The 27,515-nt window shown below is 39.1% G+C and overlaps 1 protein-coding gene across 1 annotated transcript; it reads right to left on the reverse strand.

The window, feature by feature from the left end:
• On the reverse strand, positions 1-27,291 carry VIRMA (vir like m6A methyltransferase associated). Its single transcript, XM_041412751.1, has 24 exons — positions 27,215-27,291; positions 24,471-24,586; positions 24,140-24,226; positions 23,696-23,744; positions 23,081-23,249; positions 22,057-22,179; positions 20,501-20,803; positions 18,680-19,832; positions 17,177-17,668; positions 16,280-16,434; positions 14,257-14,339; positions 13,720-13,813; positions 13,039-13,583; positions 12,228-12,463; positions 11,242-11,494; positions 9,401-9,618; positions 8,079-8,211; positions 7,338-7,490; positions 5,532-5,692; positions 5,208-5,304; positions 4,082-4,248; positions 3,592-3,923; positions 2,608-2,751; positions 1-2,155 (listed from the first exon to the last, which is right to left on the reverse strand). The coding sequence occupies exons 1-24, from the start codon at positions 27,275-27,277 to the stop codon at positions 1,998-2,000; spliced, it is 5,484 nt and encodes a 1,827-aa protein (XP_041268685.1). The 5' UTR covers positions 27,278-27,291; the 3' UTR covers positions 1-1,997.
• Between the last annotated feature and the right edge of the window lie 224 nt (positions 27,292-27,515).

The raw sequence follows: 27,515 nt of genomic DNA on the forward strand, positions 1-27,515 counted from the left end.
TTATATACACACACTTCTTTTTTCAAGTTTAAATTTACACAGTTTTCATACACCAATGTAACCAACCCTTTATTTCCTCCTAGTTTGAAAATTACTAATGTGACATGCTGTATATTTTAAACTCTGAAGAACCAGTACTGAATATTTACATATTTATTCCATGCTTGACACTTTACTTTTCATTTCAAATTCCCTGACAGAAACCAAATGATTTATATCCCTGCTAGTTTCAAAAACAGTAAAATTTCTAAAAAAATAAAACCACCTTAAACACATGGTATAAAGGAGTGAGTCAGCTTTAAAAATATTTATGCAGTGCTCCTTAAAAAAATAGTATTAATAACAGTAATGCCTGTGAAAGCTCCACCCATTTTAGTCATAATTAGTAAAATTACATCTCCCTCTTATTTTACCATTCAGAAAATTGTTTGGCTTCCAATCCAAATCTGTCCATGTTATTTTAAATAAGGTTAAACCCTTTAAGAACCGATATTGTTCCCCGTAGGTGCACCCAGTCAATTCATGGATGTTTCCCACTTTCATAGGTTATGCGATCACCTCCCAAGCAGTGGGACAGTCTCAGTCTCCACATAGGAAAAATATGGCAGGGGCCTTCTGTGTATCAAATGAAAAACCTACTTAATTTAGTCAGGCAGTATAAAGGTAAAATAATTTCAATTTAAATATTACTGTACTTTTGAAACACTTGAAATAGGATATGGGGAGTATTTAAGTAGAGTAAGACCCCTCCCTCTATAGCACTTCTGTAATGTCAACAGACCAAGCATAAGTGAAAATCAAACTAAGTCTTACAGTGGAACTCATTTGCGAATATTGCATGTGGCTTTTAGAGTACCACACTCCACCCTGTCCAAAAATGCAATGGCTATTGAAAATCTGTTAATTCTGTGAAACCCATGGAGCCCAAAGGAATGCAAACACATAAAACCTTACTTCACTGAATGCAATATGAAAGTAAATTCAGAATTTAATCAAGTAGTGATATTTCTTTATGAATTCCTACTCCTCCTTTTTCTCTTTGCACTGTATCTCAGTCTAATCACAGGAACAAAACTCCAGATCTTTATAGACCAGGTTTAACATCACTACCTGACTACATGCTGGCTCAGGTTATACACCTGTGTCTCTGCCCTCTCCTCAACTATGTCAGGCAGAGGAGAGGCAGGGAACAAATTAACTCCAGGTACTCTAAGGGTATGAGTATTTGCTTTTCAGCTGAAAGTATATGTGGCTTTCCAGTGAAATAACTCCTGTGCTCCTAATGCATGAGCTGGAGTTGCAAAGTAAGTGATGGAATGTTGACTTATTCTCCCTGAACTTAGTGACAGATTTTATTTAAATTTTACCTGGTATGGAACTTAGCAGTTTCTAATCTCATTTCCCAAGATGTCCAACAAAACCTACATAAATTACATTTACATTTATATACTTTAACAGTTTCATTATTTTCAGTTATCCTTCTATCATCGGCTACTGCACCTGCTGGCAGACACACCTCATTCATTAATAACCCAGACTGGCTAACAAAATAACAAAGGAAAAAAGGGCTAATGGCTCTAAACCTGAGAAAAAAAAAAAAAAAAACAGAATTGCCTTACATACATATTTTAATTTTCTTGCAGTAATAAGTCACACACAAAACACTTGCACCTTTCTTTTGGCACAATGAATATTTAAGAAGTCCTTCAAGTCTTAACTCAAAGAGGTGCTTTACTGAGTATTGTCTATTGAAATCCACAAAAAAATTGAAACATTCTTTCAAAAGGAACAAAAAATTTACAATTGTACACAAAAGTCTTGAATTTTATTGAAATTTCAATTCTTGTATCAAACAAAAGCTTTTTCTTCAGACAAAAATATTCTCTTGGTGTCCTCCAGATACAAGAAACTCTGAATTGGTCCATTAGTGATGCTGCTTTCTTTGTCATCTTCACAGAAGTCCACAAGGTTGAGCTGTTCCACCACTGGGTCTTATTTTATCGTGTGAAGGAACGCACATGACGACCTCTTCCACTGCCTCCACTAACAAATTTCCCTCTTGAGCCACCACTGCTACTACTATTAGCACTTGTCCAAGACGGTCCAATTCCTCCGCGGCCTCTGGAAGCACGATCGCGAGGACTCGGTCGGTAGCCTTAAAGCAAAGAAAAGTATACTCAGTTGGAAAAAAAAAAAAAAAAGCCCTAGGCGGAGTAGCTGCTGAGAAAGCGTAAGAAACAAAACCAGGATGAGATACAAACAGCGTCTGTTTCCTCCTTTTAATTTTCACTTTTCTTTTAGGCAAGCATTGCTGCTTTAATTGCGCTATGATTACCATGGAGGTACGAAGACAATCGAATGACAAAGTCTGGGTGCAAAATTAAGATTCTGCGATCGAGCGTTCAATTCAGCAAGTTTTATGGGTTACAGGGCAGCTCGTACGAAAGCACGTATTTGACACAGTCTCACTGACAACTGTTCATATATGCTTAAAACATTTGCTGAATTTCAAGGTGTCTGCAGCATCCTTGCATGGTTTCATTTGTAAAGCAAAAATGAAATTCAAGGATTTCTCTATAGTTCGATGCCCATATGAATACCATGTACCTGCTGAACTTAATGGTCTCAGTGGTGGCAGTGGACCCCTGTTAAAATTGCTTTGACCACCTCTACTGTCATTGTAGGTTCCCCTGGGCGTACTCTGTGCACTCCAACTTGAGCCTCGAGCACCTTCACGACGACTGTAATTTCCTAGATAGGGAGAGAAAAACCAACACACTGTTGAGCAAACATCACCGGGTTTGGGTTGTTTTCCATTTCAATCTTCACAACACTCAGGGTGGTAACATATTTACACAATTCAAATAGATAAGTATACTCTGTATCAACATACCTGCAGTATTCCAACTTGAAGTCTACAAGTTACTCTATTCTGCACAGAATCAGGGAACAGATCTTTTTATCAGGCAAGGACTCAAGCTGAAAAGAGTTCACATTATCTAGCCTATTAAGACAGACTCTTATACTTTCAGATTTTGTGGTGAAATAAATCCTAGTATTTATAACTTTATGAATAGAAGTACTTTCTGTTTTTACTTTGCAAGGACTTGCCCTAATTATGGGATGGAAGGAAAAGGAATGCAATCTTGACTATGTATGAAAGAAATTTAACACTCTGTAGGTTACAATCTCCAGGTTCACTGAAAATTGCATCTTATTCTTGTTAGGATCTTCCATCCTTTTATTCCAAAGCCCCATTTAAACCCAGATATGTACTGTGGTGCTTGATTTCAGGAACTACCATGTTACAAAAACCAGGGAAGCGCTCCAAGAGTTGCTGAAACAGCTGACTCCTTTTGTAAAAGAGAGGCAGAAAGGCAGCATGGGAATTCACAGCCTTGTTTCAATTGTACAGCTTTGGAGGTTCTCACCTTCAAGACAATCTTTCCTGGTGCTAAACAACTCATTGCAACAAAACTGTTTCAGGAAGATCTCACACCGGGGATGATGAACTGCTAGGAAATTGGGTTAGTATTACTGAAGCAATTTTAGCATGCATTTACTCCAGTTCTAATACAGGAACCAACATACCTTTTGAAGCAGGTGGTGTAAAGAACCTGTTCTGACTGTGAAATGCTCCTCGTCCTCCACGATTCCCTGAGAACCCACCACGCGAAGAAATCTTCTGTGACACTTTTGGTGGCCTTTTGGCTGGTGGTATCCCATCTGGAGCAACCACTTCTTTGCTCTCTGCAGCAACAAAATCATCCACGTGCATGGAGGGTGGCCTGCTTGTGTTCTGTTTCCTCTGACGGAAGATATCGTGCGGTCGAATTCCTTGTCCAAATCCTCCCCTTCCTCTTCCTCTGGGTGGTGGCACAACATGAGCTCTCTTTGCAGGCTCTATGTACTCAGATTTCCCACTGTCATGACAAACCATGATTTAGTTAGCTAATGTAACACTGCACTACTGATGGTCAGGCATTCTCCATACTGGAGATGCAATCTGAAAGGTATCTGACATTTTGACAATATACAAATCAATGCTGAAGACTCTGCTAACTCATTAAACTCAATTTACCTTGAAGTTATGAAGGTCTCATGCTTGTGCTTGCCAAGCTTGAACCCTTTTGTGGTTTTTGTGCGTCCAGGAGATGATGGTTCTGACAAAAATGACCGCTCCAATTCAGCTTGCAAGTCAAAGTCACTGCAGCCCTTCTCTGACAGTTCAATTAAGTCAACTTTTACCTTCAAAGAGAGAGTTTAATCAAAACAGTCATTACTGGCACCTCCAAAAAAGAAAAAAAGAGCAGCAGTAACAAAACAAAAAATGCAGCAGAGCTGCAGCAAAATTATCTTAACAGATCTGAACACAAAAGGAGTGAAGGGCATAGCTCTCAAATATGAAGATCTGTCTTGTCACTTAATGACCCACAGTGGGACAATTCTTTTGCTTAAGGTACAGCTCTAGAAATTTACTAATGTCACTTTTATACAGTTTTGGTTTTGCCTATGAAATTAAAACATAACTATCTCTGCATGCAAATTAAAAGAGTAAAACTAAAAAAGAATTAAAGCAATGAAGTCAACAGAAACTGATTATTTCTCACACAAGAAATTAAGACACTGCCAATTCCTTAGTTCTAAAAAACCAAGAATGCTACTGTATTTTTCACTATTAGCTTTAAAGTTTAGATTATAAAAGTTTCAAAAACTGTGAAAAGCTTTTGTGCAGATAGTTTCATTTACTACTGCCATGTTTCTCACTTTTGTCACATCAGAGCAAATATTTAAATAAAAACAAGTGAAGCTATCAGGCTCTTGTGGATATAAATGCAATGACAGAAGACAAGCAAGGAGAAGAAACTAAATCACATTCTTTTCTACATTTAATACAAACTGATGAAAAGCCTCAACAGCAGTGCAAAAGCAATTTGGGACTGACACAGCAACTGTTCCCCTAGGGTATTGCAAAAGATCCCAATTTTGTAGCAGCTTCCAAGTCAATCTGAAGACATTTGATAACCCCTTTAACAAATGCCAACCTTTCTATCTAGGTCAAGTTAGAAAGGTGAGCTCAGGAAAACAAACCATTTGACCATATGAACTTCTGATGCTACTATTGCATTGTAACTATTGTTAATGTGAGGGTTCACATTAACCCTCATTTTAAAATCCACTTCAGATACATCAATGAAGCCTTTTACCATATCCAGGTCAGTGTCTATTTCTTCAGCCTGAAAGGGTGAGAACCACATGGACTTCAGCTGGTCATCCATCACATCTGCCAACACGTACGTAGTCCTACAACAAAACAAGGCCAAAGGCCTGTTTGGTTATGAACCACAAGCAACAGCACCACAGTTGCTGCCCTACCCTTGATACTTACGTGACAGCAAATACATTGGGACTCATGGATAGTAGTGACAACAGTGCTAGATCCTGTTTTTAATATACTTAAAACATATGTATGAATTACTCCATTTTCTTATAAATCACAGGTATACTGCTGACACACTCAACCATTTTACCTGTTGTTAAACAAGTTCTGAAGAGAGTCTGGTGCAGAAAGAGTAGGCTCAACGTCTTGGTCACTCAGTGGACAAGAATCACCCGCTGATTCCAACATCTGCCTTACTCCAACAATGTTGTCCAGTAAGGATTCAAGGCCATCGTCTTCCTTAGAACGATCCTATGTCAACACAGAACAAGTCAGAATTGTTTCCCCCCTGTAAAGAAGGAATAATGTTTTGCTGATTTATTAAAAAAGGGGGAGGTCCTATGCAACAGTCCACCCAGCCACAAATAGTGAAACTAAGACACCTGAGTACACAACCAACAGCAGAAAGCTCCTAGGTGTGGTGTTAAACATACCATGTCACCACATGCACATTCTAGGTTCCATTCCCAATTGATTCAATATCCTTTATAACAGTCCCAAGAAAGACACTGCCCCAGGTTTTATTTAAGAAACTCTCCGCTAAAGCATTCCAATGTCCTGTGTCTGCTGCTCCTCATACAGAACAATTGTGGCTTTTAATCTCTTAGCTAAAAGATGTAGGCAGCCAGGGAAGGGACAAGAGGGAATATAGCACTTGAAAGGCAATTGTGATCAACAGGCTGTGGAGCAGCTGTTTCATGGACTCTTAAATTAGCCTACTGCATGGCCATCAGTTACACAGAATCAGATTTGAATATCAGAGTTAAGTTTGCAATTATAATCACAGAAAAGTTGGACGCATTGAATTCTGCATGTCCTCTAGTCCATTCTCCACCATCAGTGCTGGAAGCAGGACTATCATCAAAGCCAGGTCACATCAGCCATAACTTTATCCAGTCATGTCTAAAAATAGCTCCAGTGGCACAGAGCCCACAGCCCCACTGACCTGTTCAGTGCTTCACTTCTCTCTCAGCAATTTTTTTTTTTCCTAATGTCAACCTGAACCTCTGAAGCCACAATCGGGGGGGGGGGGGCCTTGATTTATCATCTGGAATTACCAAAAGAAGTTTGATTCCACCATCTTGGTTATTATCTTCCCAAACAGCTGCGGCAAACTCTGAAATAGTTCCTGAGCCCTCTTCACCAGGCTAAACAAGCCCAGCTTCTTCCTCCTCTCTCTAGCACATGTGCTGTAGGTGCCCCTGACCACCCTGGCAGAATCCTCTCCAGTTTCCCCAGGTCTGTCTAGACCTGGTGAGAGGGCAAAGCTGGTCACAGTGAACACAACACTCACTCAGCTCAGCAGCCTCCCATGGTGGGAGACAACAAGGCTCCTGGATGTGCTGACCACACTCCTTTCAGGATGGCTGAGAACACACACACTCACCTGCTTCCAGCGACCCTTCACTGTTGGCCCACATTTAACCCATCAACCAACACAACCACCTGGCCCTTGTCAGCCCAGTCTGCAACAAGGCATGGGATTATCCTGCTTTCACTGCAGACCTTTGCATTTTTCCTCATGAACCACACAAACTTTCTGCTAAATCAATCCTAAAGCATTTATTGAGGTCTCTCTGGATTAAGGCTTTGCTGTATGTTAGATTAGTCACACCCCCCCATCCTACTGGCATCCACAAATTCACTGAAAAGGTATCCATTGTTCAGGCCTCTGATGAAAACATCCAACAATATCCAGCTCCCAGTATTAATTCCACTTACCAGCAACATCAAGCCACCACTAAGCTGAGGCTCCTGCTGTTTATTATATTAACAATCTGCTTCACCACTACCCTGCACCCTTTGCTTCTAGGCATGTGCTGCCTTCCGTGGCACTGTTAACTGCCTGGGCTAACAGAAAACCACAACATCAATTTGATTATTTGAATTCTTTTACCATAACATGTTTCTCCAGATCAAGAAGCAGGCTTTCTGGGGTGTCGTCTTTGTTCTGCAGTAGATGTTTTAACTCTGCAGTGGTAAGACCCAGCGTTCTGCCTGAATGGGATCCATCTGTTTCCATAAGGCTTCCATCATCTCCACAACACCCCTGAAAGATGTGACAGTTGGAGAGTAAGTTCTCATAAATGTTCAGTACTTCTGGATTGCAAACCCCTTTGAATTCAAACACACGTTAGAGCAAACATAGCAAAATGAGTTCTCTTGATTTAAAAATATAAGACATAAGATGTATAAGATGTAAATTATTTTAACAAAGTACACTTCAACAAGCAAGTTTATATACTGCATCAAGATGAATGCAACCCTTTCCTGTACTAGATGAGGTCTGTATCACAGATTTTATAGTTCTTTCTATACTACACATCTATACTACAACAGGATGCTGTGAATCTAAAACTGGGACACCACAGCATACTATTCACTTAGGAAATCAGTATGAACCAATATGCCTTTCTTCCTACTAAAAACCCCTCTTACTTACTAAACATACATCCTTGCCCAGCTTTCACGGATTTATTAAAAATGAAAGATGGCACTAACATTACTGATGGAAAAGCCTCACCCAGCAATCTGCAGAATCAACTGCTTTCTGAAATAATTGTTCCTGAGCATTAGGAACACTGCAGATTTCTGCAAAATGCAGCTGAGTTTAAGCATTCAGTACATATTCACTTACCAGCGTATCAGAGTTTAGAATCTGTCGCATAAAATCCAAAAATGAAGAGGCCAGTTCACCTGTGTCTTTGCTGAAACTAGTTATTACTCGCTTTAATACAGTGTACAGAGCATTGCTGTGTTTTCTTAGAGAGCTGTTTTCAAAACAAAAAGATAGAAAATACTTTATTAGCACATACATTGTGACCATTCCACCATAACTGGGTAGAAGAAAATGGCATATATGCAAAATAAACCTGGCAAATTTCACAATTATCAAGTTCAGCCTTGATTACAAAGCTGGAGCTTCATTATTTTCTCGGTACTAGACCCTGTTTTCACCAGTACTGTCTGCTGATATTTCAGAGTACACATACACAGCTACATATATACCATTTCCAAAACATTCAAGAAATTACAATTTAATCTTTGGCAGAAAAGGGACTGAAGTACAGAAATATGTGCTTGCACAAGGACCTTATGTACGAATCAGGATCATGCTTGCAGCTACAATTTCACACCATCCTCTGATGCCTAACTGCAGAAAACAAATTGTAAAGGGAACACCAAGAGAAACAGCAAGGCTGTGCACTGAAGCTGACAGCTGGACACATGGGACCCAGCATCTCTAAGGCGCAAAAGCAGCATCTGTAACATGCTAATTTTTTATTGGTGGCTATATGGCTTCTTGCATCCATGACTTACAAAGTGTTTTGAACAACCTTATATTGACAAGGCTCTTTTTTCTCTCTGCAAACCTCACCTTTTTGCCTCTGCACTTCAACTTGAGCAAACAGAAACAGGTCCAAATATAGGACAAAGAATTGAGTGTCAAAACAACATGTTGTCCAATAAGTGTATATATTCTGTTCAAAGTGAGCGAACAAAAATAGCTTGGAAAAAAACAACTCATTTCTAAAGCCTTAATTGTCTGGAGGTCAGAACACTCGGGGAAGTGCAAACTGAATCCCCTAAAAATAGAGGAATTACAGACAGTTCTCCAGTGTTCCATATGAGAGCACTTTGAGTGTCTCAAAAGGGAAAGAACAAGAGCACTACATCTCATTCTAATCCTCCAGCCTTGGAGTGGGGAAACAGAGTGTACAAACATGTTTCCAGTGCTTTGTCTCCTTCTTGAAACTAAGTGCTTCTGTATGCATACTGCAGAAATTATTCAGAGTATGAAGGAACACCAAAATACTGAGTAAAACACTGAAGCCACAAAGAGAAACAAAAGCTTAGATGCCTTAGCCTCAACATTTTCTACTAAATGTGTAAAAAATTATTTCGCACCACAGTTTTTAAACAATTTTAAGCTGTTAGTGATATCATAAAATACCATACCTCTTCAAATGGTAGAAGCCATAGTCATGCTCTGTAAGGAACATCATTGTTCGGATGCATGTCAGCAGACAACTGTAACTGCTCTCAGAATTTGTTAATGTTTCCATCAGACAGTCACAAATTAAGGGCATCAGCTCTTTGCTTGGTAAGGAGTTGGAAAGCTGCTCTAATTCAGACACAGAGCCTTCTGATGAACTTGGTAAAATAAGTGCAATATCCTAAAAGAATTATTATACATATAGTAAAAATGCATTCTGTATGCCTGCAGTAAATATAAACCATACATGAAGTCAGAAGCACTGGGTTCTTTCACTATCCCTTTATCATCTTATTCCAATATTTCAGTTATTATTGACCAGTAAAATACTAATCTAGAGTACCCTTTTTGTTCAGTTCTGTTAAGGGTTACAAACCATTATTTATTTCTAAAACATAAAAGCATCAAATTCTGAAATATCATCGCAGAGCTAAAATTAAAGCCAAATAGTCATTGGATAACATACACAGGCTCGTGCCTAGGTAGTCAATGTGTCCCTCAATCTCAAAACACTGGTCAAAGAGGCTGAAGTTCCTTGGCTGGTTCAGCCTGGAGAAGAGAAGCCTGACCTTCTCAGCAATCTATGAGAGCCTTAAGGGGAGCAGCAGAGCGGCAGGTGCTCCCATCCCGCTGGTGACCAGCAACAGGACACGGAAATGGAATGAAGCTGCACCCAAGGGACATTCAGGTTGGACATCAGGAAAAGGTTCTTCACTGAGAGGCTGGTCAGTCACTAGGAAAGGCTCCTCAGGGAAGTGATTAAAAATGAAGCTGCACCCAAGGGACATTCAGGTTGGACATCAGGAAAAGGTTATTCACTAGGAAAGGCTCCTCGGGGAAGTGATTAGGCACCAAGCCTGTCAGAGTTCAGAGAGCATCTGGATGACACTCTTAGTCATGGTTTAGTTTTAGATACTCCTGTGAAGGGCAAGGAATTAGACTTGATGATCCTTATGGATCCCCTTCAATTTGAGATATGCTTTGAGTCTAAGGTTCTGTGAAAACTAAGAGGCTGCAGACACCACCTATGAAGTTTAGGACCTTCTGTCACTTCCATATTTTACATAAAATAAAACAAGATTGATTTTCCCATTGAGTTTGTATGGACAGAGAAATCTTGTTAATATGCAAATGGCTGATTATCTCTACTGACCAACAACATCCAAATGTCTTTTCTGTAACTGAGTAAGCACTAGATCAAATAAATATATGCTCTAGTGAGATAAATAATGGCATGCAAATCTGTGCACACATTAATGAGAAACTACAGGGCCAGTCTACAAATCAACGTTCAGCTAGCATTTCTTACCTTGCTCTAGTAACTTCTGCTTTTCTTTTTAATGAAGGAGTTTTACAGTACCAGCATATCCTACATATCTTTATATTTGGAATACATTTTCAAGAGGTTTCAGTTAGCTCACTAAGAGATACACATTTATTTAACTAGGTAAGAAGTGAACACTGACAACTCAAGTTTTGTCAGTGGCCCACATGGAGAAATGGTATCCCTCTCTCAGCTGATGGGACAGGAAATCTTCGTGCTACTCAGTTTCTGGTCTCCAATGAGCTACCAGAAGAGAGCACATAATGCAGAAGACATGTCATAAAACGGAAAGTATTTACATTCAATAACAAGAAAGCAGCACATTGCCAAAGTAGCCAACCATGCACACTTTTTTGTGTTTTAACAGTGCTATTTTTTTTTTTTTAAATTTTGGAAAAAGAGGGGTACTTAAAAAATAACCTCATTTAATTTGTCTCCTACAACAATCAACACACATTATGCATTAAATATAGCAAATACCTGATCACAGAGGGACTGCAAAAGGGAAGTTACATATTCGGAGCACTGTTGATGAGTGACATTGTCCCCAGCTGATCGCATCAAAGCCAAGAGCTCCTGGAAAATCTCTCCATACTTTTCATCTCCTTTAGCAGTTCCATTGATAAGATGCAAAATAGCCAATTTACAAGCTTTATGTGAAGCCAGGGCATCCAATAAAGCAAGCAGTCGAGTGGTCTGTCCAGTGTACTGTTTCTCTTTGTCTTCTGTGTTGCTGAAAGGGTATCAGTGCACTGTGAAAAAGCTGGTTTAAAGTGATCTATGAAACTATAAAAAAATCATCACAGGAATCATATAATTCTGCATTTTAGAAAAAAATCCACCTAGTTTGCATACTTAAACTTACAGTTCCATTTACTATTTGAAAACTGCTCAATTTTCGCTAAAGGACTTCTGGTCACATCATTAATTAATCTACTGTGCATTTAATATACTGTAGGTCATCTAATTGTATAAGATATATATGCTGTTATGTAAACAGCATCTTAGTGGATAATTATGTTTTCAAGAAAGAGCACTCAGTTTCAAAACCCTCTGAACCTGTATCATTCAACTTCTACTAGTTTACAAACATCTATACACATACATAATCCCAGTACAGCAAACTTTACTGGCCCACTCTTCTTATTTGTGTCACACAGGTCCTTAAAAGCACTTTATAGGCGAGATGAGGCTTTGCAAAGCCAGTCTGAAGAAAATCTTCCTAAAATACTTACCCATAAACATGCAACATGAAATGTCTACATCAAAACCTAGAGGTATGAGCTGGTTCTCTGGCAACCTTAAGCGTTATCAGAACACAGCACATAGCACTGGAATGAGAATTTGTTCAGCCCATAATGAATAACATTTCTAAAAGTATTTTCCTCCTGCTAAATCTACTGTGCAAAAGCAAGGTGAATTTAACAGTTCATCAACAAAATCTTTGCAAGAGAAAACAAAAATACCTTTGCAGGTCTTCTACAATTAGATCCAGTACTGTCCTCATGATGAGAAGAGCAGTAGGTGAAGCCAAGTCACACAGCTGAACACAAATCCGCCTCAACATGTGCTGAATGGGCTGGCAGGACGAGCCGGAGAAAGATCGAACGATCTCCTGGATCAGCTTGGCCTGCACGTGGAGGTGCATGCTCCACAGCTTCCTGGTGTTGAGTGCCACTGCAATATCATGGGCTTCAATTACCTGCAGGAACAGAAGGACAAAAGGGTTCTTCCTGTCAATTTTTATGATAAAAACCTGAATTCTATCACAATGTATAAACAAAGTACGACTACTGTCCCCATTAAAAATACGGAATGCCATTTTCATTGTCAACAAATGACAGGGCATGAGCCAGCAAATTAGGTACTCCTTCTGGAGCATGGATTGTCACACATCTTTTATGCTTACTTATTAAAGATCACAAATTCAAGATCCATGACAAAAGAAAGAAAAGCCTTAATATACCAAGTTCAGCATTCAGAGTTAAATTTAAAGCTTCAGAGACAGTCAAGTAACAGAACAGGAGTCTAGATAATCTCACAAGGGACAAAAGAACAACATATGACTGGTAGCTTAAGATAAATGCTCCAAATAATACCAATTTTGTTTCTGTTGAAAAAGACTTATCTACAAAGAATCTGCATGAGCCCAAATGCTTTACTACAACTTTAATTCATCCTTTCATGTATCTGTTTTTTCCACCACTACGAAAATGGCCACAGCATTATACATAAATAATAAAAATTCTTTAAAAACTAAATACATCTAAGTTATACCTGAGTAGTCTGCATGGGCAGTGGAAGAGGCAACAACTCTGAAAGCAGTATAAGTCCAGAGAAAAAGCCTTCAGGAATTCTCAAAATTGATGAGAGAACTTCCTTTAGCATTAAAGACCAAGTATTGTTCGCTAAAGTCTCCTCAGAAATGGTAAGTTTTTCATTAACACCTTGTGTAAAAGTCAGTAAGACATCAACAATGTCATTCTGGATTTTTTGTTCATCACTATCTAAGCGGCCTGAGAGCGGAATAGAGCAGAGGAGCATGTGTAAAGAAACAAGTGCTGCAGGAACACGCATGTCCTTGAATTCAAAGGATCCACCCCTCAGGAGTTCTGTCAGCATCGTTTTAAGGAGAGTCAGTGTGCAGCGGGCCATAGAAATAGTGGTGACTCTGTGCAGCGTGGTGCCCATGTTGACGTGGAGTCGCCAAGGCTGAATAAGGATGCTGTTCAGCTTCTGCAACACCCGGATGAAGGTGTCCATTCCCTCGGAAGAGAAGAGCTGAATAACTGCAAGATTCCATTTAAGGTCTTTCTGTTGACCTGTACAGAAAAGAAATAACATTTCTGTATTTCTAATTTCTCCTGGACAATCACAGTTACACTTTAGCCAGGTTTAAGTAGAAGACTCAGAAAATTAAGATTTGTACTTTAGCCTATACAAGTACATCAGCCATACCTTCTACCATAGGCGGTGGACATGCAATATGACAGAGAACACGAAGTGCAGTGGGAAGACCAACTCCATCTGGAGTCATCAAACTGTCAATATTCTTTTAGGGGAAAAGAAAAAGAAAAAAGGAATGAGCCTGTATTACAAGAACGGACTTTATGAGTATACTGCTTGCTTACTATTCAAATTCTGCATTCAGTTACTAGGTCACAAAATTTAAGTTTAATTATTTCACTTTTTGGTTAGCAGTCATAAGTAAGGAAGAAACAAAAAAAAAAGCATCAACATTTGCATTGTGATTTACAGGAAGGTAAAAGATGTAAACAATTAGATCTTTGCATCATATATTTACCTTAGATTTTGTTTCAATAAATATAACAATGCAAGACCCAGCCTAGATCATAAGTTTTAACACAAACATCTCTTTTGGATAACAGTATGTATTTTTAAATATGTTAGTACATATCTAAGACAAAATATCAGACTACAAAAGGTCTAAGCTTATAGAACATAAACAAAAGCATCTACCTATATTTTACTGACCTGTTTGATATATTCAATAAGATTTGGAATACAATTTATTTCAAATCTAAGATTTTTCAAGGGTTCAAGCCACTTGCTGAGCTCTGGGGAGAAAAAAAGACTTAAGTCAGTGAATTTATGATCATAAAACCTTTTTCAATAAAATATACTTAATTTACACAATAGGCACTAAAGCCAAGTGCAAAATTTATGAGGCACATAGCGCAGCTGTAGCCAGGTGAAAAGCATCAACAAAAACAGAACTTCAGGACAGGCAATATATACTATGCACAGTGACAAAATTTGGCTCAAGTCAACCTGAAGGCAATTTTCATCTCATTAGCTGCATTACCTGTAATTAAATAATTTTTTACAAAAGACACTAAGGGGCACTGTCAGTTAAAGAAAAGAACCAAATCACATTCCCCTTAATGTACAGAATAGGTTATTACGAACTAAGTACAAAACTTCTATTAAGTGCCCAAACAGAGCCAATCTCTGCCCTGCACTCACTCATGTTAGAAGTCCTTACAGATTATCAGTCTCTCTCTTAGTCTAGAATAACCTGAACGTCCCAGGTTCCTGGGATAAGAGATTTAAAGATTTAAAAACCATTGCTCCTGAAAATATGTATAGAAACATGAAGATCAAGTGTATTTGAACTGATGACTCAGATTGATTTCATGATTTGGTTTAATAAACTAGCCCTGCTTCTCATAAAGCAGTCTGATGATCAGGTGAGGAACAAAAATAAGAGCATGACAGAGGAGAGATTTAAAGTAAAACTTTGAAGAATTCCGATTTCTTCCATGTATTTAAGTTTTGGAATAAATTATTGGTATGTCTACATGAGCCGGTTAACCAGTGCAGAGCACAACTTTGGGCATCAGAGTCTCAATGTTCAGGTGTCAGAATAGTCTCCAGCAGGATTCTTTTGCATTTCCCAGGCCTGATCTGTAAATCAACACAAGCTGGGAAGACACCAAGACACATCTTGGACATCAAAAAATGTCACAACAGGGTAACATGGACTATTCCATGTCAGCTGGCCTAGGTGCCCTAGAACAGTCCCAGGGTTATTTAGCAGTAAAGATTCTGTCAGACTACACCACTATCCTGGCTCCAGATGGGATAGAGCTTGTTTTCCTCCTAGTTGCTGTTCAGTGCTGTGTTTTGGATTCAGCATGAGAACAACATTGATAACACACTGATGTTTTGGTTGTTGCTTACCCTAAGTCAAGGACTTTCCAGTGTCTCATGCTCTGTGAATGAGGAGCTGCACAAGAAGCTGGGAGGGAGCACAGCCAGGAGAACAGACTCAAACTGTCCAAAGGGATATTCCACACCATAGGATGTCATGTTCAGTATGAAAACTGGGAGAGTTGCCTGGAAGGGGATGATCACTGCTTGGGGAGGGGCTGGGCATTGATCACCAGGTGGGCAATTGCACTGTGCATCACTTGTTTACTTGGGTTTTGTCTCTTCTCTCCTTTTTATTATAATTATTACTGTTATCATTAGTACTATTAGTATTATTACATGTTACTTTTTTTCAAATATTTAACTTCTTATCTCAATCCAGAAGTTTTACTTGTTTTCCCCTGATTCTCCTCCTCATCCCACTGAGGGTGGGTGGTAGGGTGAGCAACAGTGGTGTGGTACTCAGTGTCCAGTGGGGGTTAAACCACAGCAATAGCAAGAGTAAACAAAAATAAGACTCAGCTCACTGACTAGTTAGTCCACTTCTACTGAAATTTGCTCTCCTATTATCAACACAGTTTGAATAACTTCAAACTTCCTGTAATTATCCAAAATTCATGGTAGCTATTTTACTTGAAAAAAAATTAACTATAAATATTTCCTATTTAACTCTCATTAACAGGAAAAAAAATTGTGCATTATCTCAGTGACTCAACTAATCAGATGCAACTGTAAAAGTAATTTCATTATCTAAGCCAGACAACTGTGAAGCACCAATTATTCACATATAAAAGATTTCTTCTATACATTCAAACAATTCAGCTGATAATTACACATAGTGTACCTTGCAACTTGGTGTTATTTTCATCTGCTTTACAAAGCTTCAGCAGAGGTGCTGAGTGCTGTTCCAGCATTTGAACATCACTGGAAGATTGTACCACCAGCAAAACAAGGATGCAGGCATAATTATAAGCAACTGACTTCTTAGACTTTGAGTCTCTGAAACAACAACAAGGCTTTTCTTTAGATCTCAGCTAACACAATTGGATATCTGTTAGATTTTAATTATTTGACCCCTAAAAATATACCTACAGAACTTATACCTTCAACAAGGATTGCCTCACATAATTACCAATGAAAGAAATCCAAACAATTTCCTCCTATGTTTTCTGGCAAGTGAACATTTTTTGCTGCATTATACGTCTTCATTTCAGCATCAACAAACCATGAGATCCAGTCAAGTGGCATGAAAATATTTTTATGTAACTTTATCTGTTTCACAAATAATTTAAAATCACTGTTATCTATAGTACAACTGCCTGTCCACAGAAAACAATGACTGTATTTAACATCTCCAAGAACTTGAAGAATTGACAGATTCCCATCCCAGAGTAGTGTGCAGTACTCTCCATACCCAGTCAAACTTTTTGCTTGTTTCACAGGCAACATTTTATGCTTGAATAAAAACTGCCTACTTACTAATTTTTTCACATAATCAAAAGTTTGCCCTACATATATTACAAGACCTTTGTTGATGACCTACACAGATTTGGGTTAAGTACTTGATTACAAATAACAGGCCTGATTTTGCATTATATGCTTCTACTTAAAAAATGTTTTGGCTTTAAATAAAAACATCAGGATCTAAAAGAAAATAATTTTAGATTTACTGAATTATTTATAAGATAAAGATACTTTTAAAATTAAAAAACTAAAGGAAATAAATAAATGCATACATTACCCTAAAGCTTCTTTGGAATAGTATTCCATTAAAGTAATAAGACTTTGGAGATTTTTTTCCAGACTGAATACATGAGCCACAGCAGATCTTCCTACAGGGTTAAAAGTGATCAAGTAAAGGTTGTGAAGTGTTCCCAGCAGGTCTGAGTGGTCAGTCTCCTCGCTGGCTGTGCACCGCTGGAAGTGGCAGAACAATTCCGAAATGCACTGTAATGTCTGTGTTGAATGCAGGAGCCACAGGGCAAAAGTATCCTCGTTGGCACCATCTGACTGCAGACCTTCCTCTTGCTCTGGATCAGAAAACTGACAAAGTGCTCTAACCAACAAGTTTGTTGCTTCGTGCTCAGAAATAAAGAAAAGAAGACCCTTCTGTGACTGTGCCAGGAAACGCAATATATCTCGGATAGCCTGAAGCACACCTGGATGTGCACCTGTCACTGGAAGAGACAGCAGCAAAGTAATGCATTCCAAGAAATGGTGACTATGAAGATATCTGAAAAAAAAAACCAAACCAAAATCAGGAAAATAATCAGCAATGCTACAAATATTTGTCAGCACATAAAACTATGTACCTCCTAGCTTCAGTACTTATTGCTCTGTGGACTATAAGAAATAATAACTAATTATGAAGTAGTACAAAATTGAAACCTTACAAAATGTAATTGCTATAATATTTACAAGAAATAAGTACTAAAATTCTGATCTCCATTAAAAAACCCAAACAATAAAAAAACCTCAACCATACTGACACACAAAACAGGACACTCTATTTTATTAAACTTGCTGTATCTGAAACCTCATCAGTGCAGATCCAATGTTTCAAATGTGCTACTGCATATTTAGCAGGTAATTTTTCAATTCTTTGCACATAGATGCTTATATTCAGCCATGACCTACACCACTGCTACCAAAGAAATCTCTCAGTATTTAGAGAAGTACCTTCTAGACAGAAACCTGCTAACAGAGTAAGAACCCATGAGATGTTTTAACTGGCGGAAGGCAGGCAGGCCTCAGCGCCTCTGCCTGTGCTGTGAAAGTGAGCAGTGACACAACTGCATGACCTTTTCATGAATCTGAGGCCAGTTTGCATCGTGCCACCTTGACATCCACACTGAGGAATTACAGACCTATTTTATCCATGCACATAGTTGTGTTCCAAGATGACAAATTAAACACTGTAGATTTACAACCATTTTCAAACTGGACAGCACTTAGCATAACTGGTCAGCATCTATGAATGCAACTGAAGGGCAAGTACATTACCAGTAATAAGGAGATGTTAACTTCTGGCTAGGTGCATTCTAGGCTGATTGAAAGCCAACAAAATAACAGGCACGTTAACTTATCAAACTCTCTCAGACTTTATATCCACAATCTAGAATCTTCCAAAAAAGAATTAAGTGAAATATCTACCAAAGTGTTATTCAACAAAGTCATTCCTGAAATATATTTCTATCAAGCTGGAGGAAACACACTCTAGAAATTGAATTTGCAACTGCTGTACCTAAACAGGACAGGGTAAGGATCATCCCTTTCTGGAGGGCCCGTAATGCGTGCCATGGTTGGGAAGGATTTCACAGGGGGCTGAATCATTGTATGAGGAGCAGTTTCCATCAAATGGAAGATTTCTTCAAGAAGACTAACAAGTTTTTCCATCTCTCCTTCGCTTATATTAGAAGATTCCAAAAGATGATCCATATCCATAGGAGCTTCCACATCATTTTCATATTCTTGGTTGGTTCTTTCAAGTCCTGCCAAGTCCTGGTCCTGTTCTGGCTCTGTGTGATTAGGAAGAGGAGGAGTGTTCTCTGCTAATTGATCCACCACCTTTTTAATGTCTGACAGAATCTCGTAGAAGTGACATTTCTGGAGGATTGCAGAACCAGCTGTAACAACTCGCACAGTCTGATCCAACAGTATGAGTTCCAGGAGTTTCTGATAACCACTTTTTTCATGTACATCTGTGCCACCTCTTAGAAACATTTCCATTCCCTCGGTCATACTAATGACACTATCCAAAGCTTTAAAAGCATTAAGTTTAAGGGATGATGATACATGATCTGCAAACAACAGTTCAAACAACACATTAATAACTCCTGCCTGCAAGAGTGCCATTATTCCTTGAGTCCCACATTCTGCTAACGAAGACACCAATTTTGTCCCAGCTTTGAGCTGTCGAACATTCAAAGCAATGGGCTGTTTGAGAGCCACCTGAAGGTTTAAAGCTTGCAGGGTCCAGTCTACTAGCTGGGTAATATAGTCTTGCTTTGTGTCTCTCACCAGCAGGTAGCTCAATTCTTTAACTATTAAACTTGGAATTTCTTCTAGTGCCGTGACCCACTTTGCACCCCTTTCCTCTTGATATAATTCCAACAGTTCAGTTAATTTAACTGAGCCTTCCACTGCCCCTGAATTTTCCTTTTCTGGGTCTTGGTCCTTTATTTTAGCAACTTCATTTTCAAATACAGTCTTGTAAGGGCAGCTGAAGTATAAAAGCGGTCCAAGCTCCTTTTCAAAAGGTTCATATGTCACAGGAGGCACGGATGCCAGATCCTCAGGAGTATATTCAATATCAAAGCTTGGATACTTAAATGTTTCACGTTCTAGATCAGCAATTACATCTTCATCACTTGAAATCTGCTCATAGCCATCATCTCCTACAATGAGAAAGATTAAGTTACCAAATCAGTTATGAAAAAACTAGTTCATAACTGCAGAGAATATCTTCCAAATACAAAGTAGTGATTCATTGACACAAATATTACTGGCTAGAGAACAACCACACACTAAACATACAAAAAGCCTTCTCTGTCAAGATACGAGTTGATAGCGTTTTTTTATGTAATAATGGAGTCATTTAAAAGAAGTTTAACTACAATACACATTAGTACAACTATATTGTCCAATTTTCTTCCTGTGATTGCACCTATAAAAAAACTTCTAGCCTGCAATTTTTGCATAGATATGGGTGGGATCTTTAAATAATACAAGAAGATGACAACAAAATATATTATATAAACAACTTTACTTGGTTTTTACTTAAGAAATAATCTTTCACCACTTTCCTACATTTTTAAACAAAACTTAACAAGACTGAATGTTCATTCCCACCTATACAACTGTATCTATTTTCCTCCATTTACAGGAAGTTTTACTATAAAGGAATAAATATTCCACAGCAAGATACTGCTCTTGAGAGATGTCAGGACCACAAATAAGGCAATAACCGAGGGGAAAATATTCAGTTCCCTTGCACATACTCATCATGAAGGTACTGCCATCAAAATTTCATAAACCTGATTTTTTTCTGAACTCTACAACTTACCATCACCTTCTTCCTCCTCTTCACCCTCTTCTTCATCTTCATCATCTTCCTCCTCCTCCTCTTCTTCCTCATCAGCAATACTCTCTACTGTATGACCATCATCATCATCATCGTCGTCGTCGTCCTCATCCTCCTCCTCCTCCACATCCACATCATCATCATCTTCCCCTTCTTCTGGTTGATCTTCCTCTACCTCTCCATCATCCGAATACTGGCTTTCTTGATGAATGGACGTTCGGTCAGGAGAAATTGGCTCAAAGTAATCCTCCCTATGGTCCACATCATCTTCTTTTTCCCCAACCACTAAAAACAGATATGAAGTTTCAGAAATAAGTGCACTTTTCCGAAATCCAAAGCTATTAAACAGGACTGGCCCTATGAATAGATCCCATACGGCCCCATTGACTTGCCCTGACCATTCCCTCCTTGATTACTCAGAGTTCATTCAGCTCCCTGTATCTGCCCTCCAGCCCAGGATACCTGCAGAGTAACTGCTTTTTATACTCTCTACTGTATGACCATCATCATCATCATCGTCGTCGTCGTCCTCATCCTCCTCCTCCTCCACATCCACATCATCATCATCTTCCCCTTCTTCTGGTTGATCTTCCTCTACCTCTCCATCATCCGAATACTGGCTTTCTTGATGAATGGACGTTCGGTCAGGAGAAATTGGCTCAAAGTAATCCTCCCTATGGTCCACATCATCTTCTTTTTCCCCAACCACTAAAAACAGATATGAAGTTTCAGAAATAAGTGCACTTTTCCGAAATCCAAAGCTATTAAACAGGACTGGCCCTATGAATAGATCCCATATGGCCCCATAGACTTGGCCTGACCATTCCCTCCTTGATTACTGAGGGTTCATTCCCTCAGTAATCCTGTATCTGTCCTCCAGCCCAGGATACCTGGAGAGTAACTGCTTTTCCTGCTAAAGACTGAGGCAAAGAAGTCACTAACTACCTCAGCCTTTTACACATCCTTTGTCACCATGTATCTCCCTGCATCCAATAAAAGAGATTCTCCTCAGCCCTTTTTTTTTTTTTTTTGCTAATGTATTTATAGAAATATTTTATTGTCTTCAATGGCAGTAGATACGTTTTAGGTTTCTGCATCACATACACCAGAGATGCAAAAAAAGCATCTTTAAAATCTTGTAGTGATTTGACTAAACACAATCACTTAGTTCAGCAAGACTATGAATATGGAGAGTTCTTGGCACTTCTAACCAATACAAAGACGGGTAACTTGGCAGATGCTGCAGAATAATGCAGAAGGACAATGGATACCAGAGTCAACAGAACACTTATATAAAACATGAGCAGCATGCTCAACAGTGTATTGGTTAACAGCCAACATTCTCAATCTACTATCTTTAAAAATGATGCAAATGAACAAACCCAAAGCCTATTTTTCTTCAAATCGTTTTCCTGAAACTGAATCTGTCCAGCAGAAGCAACAGCATATAAGAAACTTCACACTAGGCAGGAACACAGAATTCTGCCTCCTTAAGCAGTGATGTGCAGCAAATAAAACACAGTCTCTTCTCATTCTACCTGACACTGGCATAGGTTCATCCTCATCATCATCAGGAGGAGGAGGGCCTGGAGGTGTCCTTGGTCCCCGGGGCTGTGGTCTTGGAGGACTGCCATTGAATTGGTCTTCTTTCTCTCCATCAGCTATATTTATTGGGAAAACAAAAACTTGCATTTAATGAAACCACAGGAATAAAAGCAGAATTTTTTTGGGTTTCAGGGCTGCTTTTGACAGGGGAACACCAGTGCCCAGCCTTTATTTTATCCATACTCTGCGTTACATGAGGCAACTTTCTAAAGTCACTTTTGATGAAGTAATTTTTGATGTAAACAAGAACTACATCAATAAACAAGCTTATTAACACTATTGATTTTTTATGTAATACTTGTTTAAAACTTACATGAGTAATTGCCAATTTTGGTTTTGACACTACTCATACTCTATCAATAATATCTGAATTGCTTTAAAAAAAAGTTCACATTTTACTCTATTGATTTTTACAGTTTACAACTCTGTTTTACTGTGCATAGTATTCAAATTTTGCAGTCTTCCAGCCATACTGAACAACAGTTCTAATTTTAAATCTAAAATCAAAATTGAAGCAGAAACGTGACCATGGATTCTATTCATGGCTGTTCTAAAAGCAGTGCAGAACACTCTTCTGTAACGTATTTTACACAAGTCAGATAAGCAAAGCTAACTATGACTGTGGAATTTTCTTATGATTTCAATACTATTCTAATCACTTTTTTTATATTCCAATCATATACATTGTAATGACTTCACACAAGTTAAACTGCACTGTTACCATCCAAAATAACTCGCAACACATCAAATAAACCACTCTCATAAAAGCACGGGATGAGACCCTACTTAAAATCATTCAATATAAATCTAGAAGAAAATAAGAAACTAAAGACCCAGTAAAGAAAAATTAAAGCCACTGTAATCTAAAATGTGGAAGAATTGGGGATTTGGTTTTCAGATGGGATACTGTAACACTGATTTGTAAAAGAAAAAAATCTGTCTTCTCCCAAGACTCACCATGTTTTGGATTCCTTTTCAGTCCAGGCTGTTGCTGGGGAGGTGGAGGTGGCGGGGGTGGTGGAGGAGGTGACTCTCTCTCATGAGTTATTACCCTGTCAACTGAGCCATATATTGCCAAGGTCAGACAGTTGTACCACCCTCTAAGAACCAATCCATCCGTGTTGACCTGTTGGTTTTTCAGAAAAAAAAAAGTAAAAGCACTTAAAGACAACTCCAAAACAGTTACTCTAGCATCACTGTATCAGGATCTGCATAAAAGCCAAAAGAAAAATCCAACATTTTGAAAACTGAGAACACATTAAACACATCAATCATTGCAACACATGATCTTTCTCTAAAAGCATTAAATTCCTTGCAGTATATACACTGACTAGATAGATCCCTAATCTACTACAGCCTATTAACAAAAAAAAAAAGACAATACGAAAACCACAAGAAAACTCTAAAGAGTATCTAAACTACAAGCAGGTTTTAGGATAAGGTTTGAAACAAAGAACACTTTACACACCACATGAAACCATATTTACAGTGCTAACACACCACATTAAACCATATTTACACCTAAATGACAGATAGGCAGGGAAAGAAGAGGTTTCAATCTCACTGCATTACCTTTGCATTGGGCCTGAAAATAATTGAAGTGTTTTCATCATATTCAAGGCTGTTAAATGAAAGACACATATTAATTTCTCATTAATATAAAGCAGAAGTAAACACAGCAATACTAATCACACAAGCCAACAATAAAATACTGAACAAATAGATACAAGAAAGAAAAATCACTTCTTTCTACAGAATTCTTTGCATTAATATATATGGGCTCTGTAAATCTAAAAATAACAGAAATTTTTCTTACTTTAAGAAAAGTAAGCATAAACCTCTGTCCTTCCACACAGATCAAAGGAAAAGGATAAGAACACTAACTAGCAAAATCCAAACCAAATATGAAAGTCATGGGAGATACAGGATTTTCTATTGCACATTCTCTGCACTATAAAAATTTTCAGGAAGAAAAGGTAGATAATGAAGTCACACACTAATCTTGAAGGAACTTACCTTCCCAGCCGATCAAAAACAGGGGCACTTGGTTTGCTGACGTTGTTGAAAAACAAGTCCAGTTGAAATGAATGGGGGGAAGTCTCTCTAGGGACAGAATGAAAGTAAAATCAAATTAGATGAGTTCTTTATCAGAGTAAGCAGGACTGCCAAGGAGAAAAAACCCATAAAATTATACTGTTTAAGGAACACCCCAAAATAATTACAAGTCAAGCAAACACATAAATACATTTTACATTTGTATGTAGGAAGGTCTATTGAGAGACAAAAGTTCAACAAAAAGATAAGAGGAAGCTTTTCCTGAATCTGAGACCTGGTATCTGTCACTTACCCATAAGCCCTGTTGTCAGGCAAACTTGTGTGAGCTCTCACTCCTGGAGGAATGACTCGGACTTCATTTATGTAAACCACGCATGGAAAACGAACCACATCAATGTTGGTACTTTGCTACAAAACAAAGAAGAAGCAAGGTCTAGGAAACGTAAAACACAAACAACATAATGTACTTGTATTCTCTACTAACAGAACATGTTGCAATCTTAATAATAAAATTCAATTCTGTAAAATGCTAAACACTGATAAATACTGTTACACAGAAAAATAGAGTTTCTAATATAATCTCAGCACTTTTGATATATTTGACACTATTTTTTCATAGAAAGTGTTTCTAGTTTATTTACTTAATTTATTACCTTTATCTGCAAGGATTTTAAATAGTAACATGTTGTTTTTTCCAGACATAAAGCATGCGTGATGTAATTGTAAACATTAGCAAATTTCATATTTCAATATAATATTAAAAATTATAATGATACTGCAATTCAGTACATCTGACTTACAAAACTAAGTACAAAAATCTGTACAAAATTTCCATATGATCTTTATTTTTCCTATTTTGTAACACCTGAAAACCTTTAGCAAATATCATTTCTGTTTACCACACAGAAACAGCAAGTATAAAGAATTCTTCCACTCTCCAAAAAGATATTTGAGAAAACTAGGAAGTTATCAAACTCAGTGACTTTCCATGTAGCAGCTACTAAATAATTAATGGTGGATATCTTCTCTCACTAAATTAACTGCATTAGCTCTAATTACATTTATCTATCATTTTTATCATATATATGCTCATAAAACATATGAGCAGTACACATACATAACTTCATGTTCAACTGCAAACATATAAAGACTTTCCTAAAAGGAGATCAGAATCACATTTCCAATTAGCAAGCTGAATTAGCAGACTGATAGGAAAAAAAAAAAACCAAGCCACTGATCTGTCTATTAACACAACTAAAAAAATGAAAATTAAAAAACAAGTTGATCTGCAGTCAAAATTTGTCTCCTTCACTACAATCAGAAAGCAAATGAAACCAGCAGAAAGCAAGTACTAAAATTTTTAGGAAGTTAGTAAGCAATGAAACAGAACAAGTGGAGTTTTGAAAACAGCTTTTAAGAGATGCTTTTAGGCATGTGTTACTGTCTTCTAAAAAATCGATGCAGCCATTTTTTAGCACACAATACAACAGCCTGGCCTGTGGGCTGATGTGTTAGAAGCTGGATTGTGGAACCAAAGGAATCCTGCTAGGACAGGGAGTGCAGACACAGGAAAAGGAACAGGGTGAGTGCAGCCTGCATGGAGTGAGGGCTGTGGGAGCTCATCTGTGCCTCTAAGAAACATCTGAGTCATGCAGGAGACAGATTTCTGGAGGAAGGGCTGCTCTGGGGAGCTTCACCGCCAGGAGCACCACCCAAATAAAGACAAATTCCTCTTTAAACAATACTGGATTATGCCCTGACAGCCATGCATCAACATCACCAAAACAGCAAGTGAATTCAACCCACTTCTACAAAACATTTAAAAAGACCCTAGATCAGAAGTACTCAACAGCAGTCAAACTGCATAGCTAAGCCAAATAAATAATTTTATTCAAAAACACAGCAGTACTTTTCAAGAACTGTAAGTTCCAGTGCAACACTCACAATCCACGAAGTGGAAGAATTAGCTTTGTTCTAAGGCTTTCAAGAAACACATAAAATACCTAAGCTTCAGGTTTGGACAATGCCACCGGAATGGCAGTGACAGTAAATGAAAGTGACAGTAAACGATTTTAAAAGATTAAAAATGTTCAACAAGAGAACATAGGGTCCTGGAGAGGAATAAGAATGCCTACTGTTTCTACCCAGGGGAACAGTGCTGGGTAGCACTCCCACCTAACATTGTTTTAAATAGTGAAATTAAAACCATGTTTGGGCCTAGCTGCTCCAGACAGCTAGAAGACTCCTGAATAACGTTTCAATTGCATTTCATTGCAGCACGAGCTCAAAATACTCCATTTTCTTTCCCTAATGCCTATCTATGAACACAGTCCCGTTATTCTATGAATTTGAAATGTCTTTGTCATGTTACAGTACACAAGCACTTTTCCCCGAACAGCCCCATTGCTCCTCCCTGAACAGCACATCGAGCTCAGCCCCAGACAAATCTGCTGCAAGACCAGCAGTTCCAAAGATGCTCAGGATCCCAACATCCTCAAAGTGCAGTATCTGCACGATCTACCACTGCCAAAAAAGCCTGACATACGCATTTTGTGTAAAGCGAATAAATCTAAGGGAACACCTCACAAACACACAAATATCCCTCCACATCATCATCAGCTACACAAGAGCATCAGGAATCTCACAAGCGGCAGGGCATGGCACTCTTCTCGACTTCTTCCATTACATCGCCTTCTCGAATCACGCTTATCTTCTTTGTTCTCCGCTCGCCTCTACTCCCGGCCACCTCTAAATCCCCGCTGCTTTCCCACCACCCTCCGCCCCCTGCCAGCAGCACCTCGGGCTGCCAGGACAGCGGCTGGAGCAAGGCTTCGCGTCAGGCGAGGCGGGAAGGAGGCGGCAGCCCCCTTTGAAGGCACCGGCCCCGGGGCTGCTCCTGCCCGACCGCCGCCGGGGCCCGCCCCAGCGGGGGTTCCGCACTCCCGGGAGGCCCCGGCGCGAGCAAAGGGGCGCCAGCAGCAGCCCAGGAGAAGGGAGAGGAGGTGAGAGGAGAGGCGGACCCGAACCCCGTTTTACCTCCGCGCTCTGGTGCTTGAACGTGTCCAGGAACAGCAGCTCGGTGGCGGCATCCGCCGCCATCTTGGCCGGGCCGCGGGGGACGCGCTTCCGGCGCGCGCGCGAGCGCTTCCGGGCCGCGCGGGGCGGGAACGGCGGCGGGAGGGGCTGAGGGCGGGGCTGGGGCAGGGCGGGTCTGCCGCCCTCAGCCCCGGCAGGGGAGACACGGCCCGGGTTGCTTCAGCACTCACGGAGTCACAGAATGAATTAGGTCGGAAAAAAATTCTGAGATCGTCGAGTCCAACCTTTCACGTGCTAAAAG

Source organism: Onychostruthus taczanowskii, unplaced genomic scaffold, assembly GCF_017590055.1.
Source record: "Onychostruthus taczanowskii isolate IOZ18803 unplaced genomic scaffold, ASM1759005v1 scaffold4, whole genome shotgun sequence".
Classification (NCBI taxonomy): Eukaryota; Metazoa; Chordata; class Aves; order Passeriformes; family Passeridae; genus Onychostruthus; species Onychostruthus taczanowskii.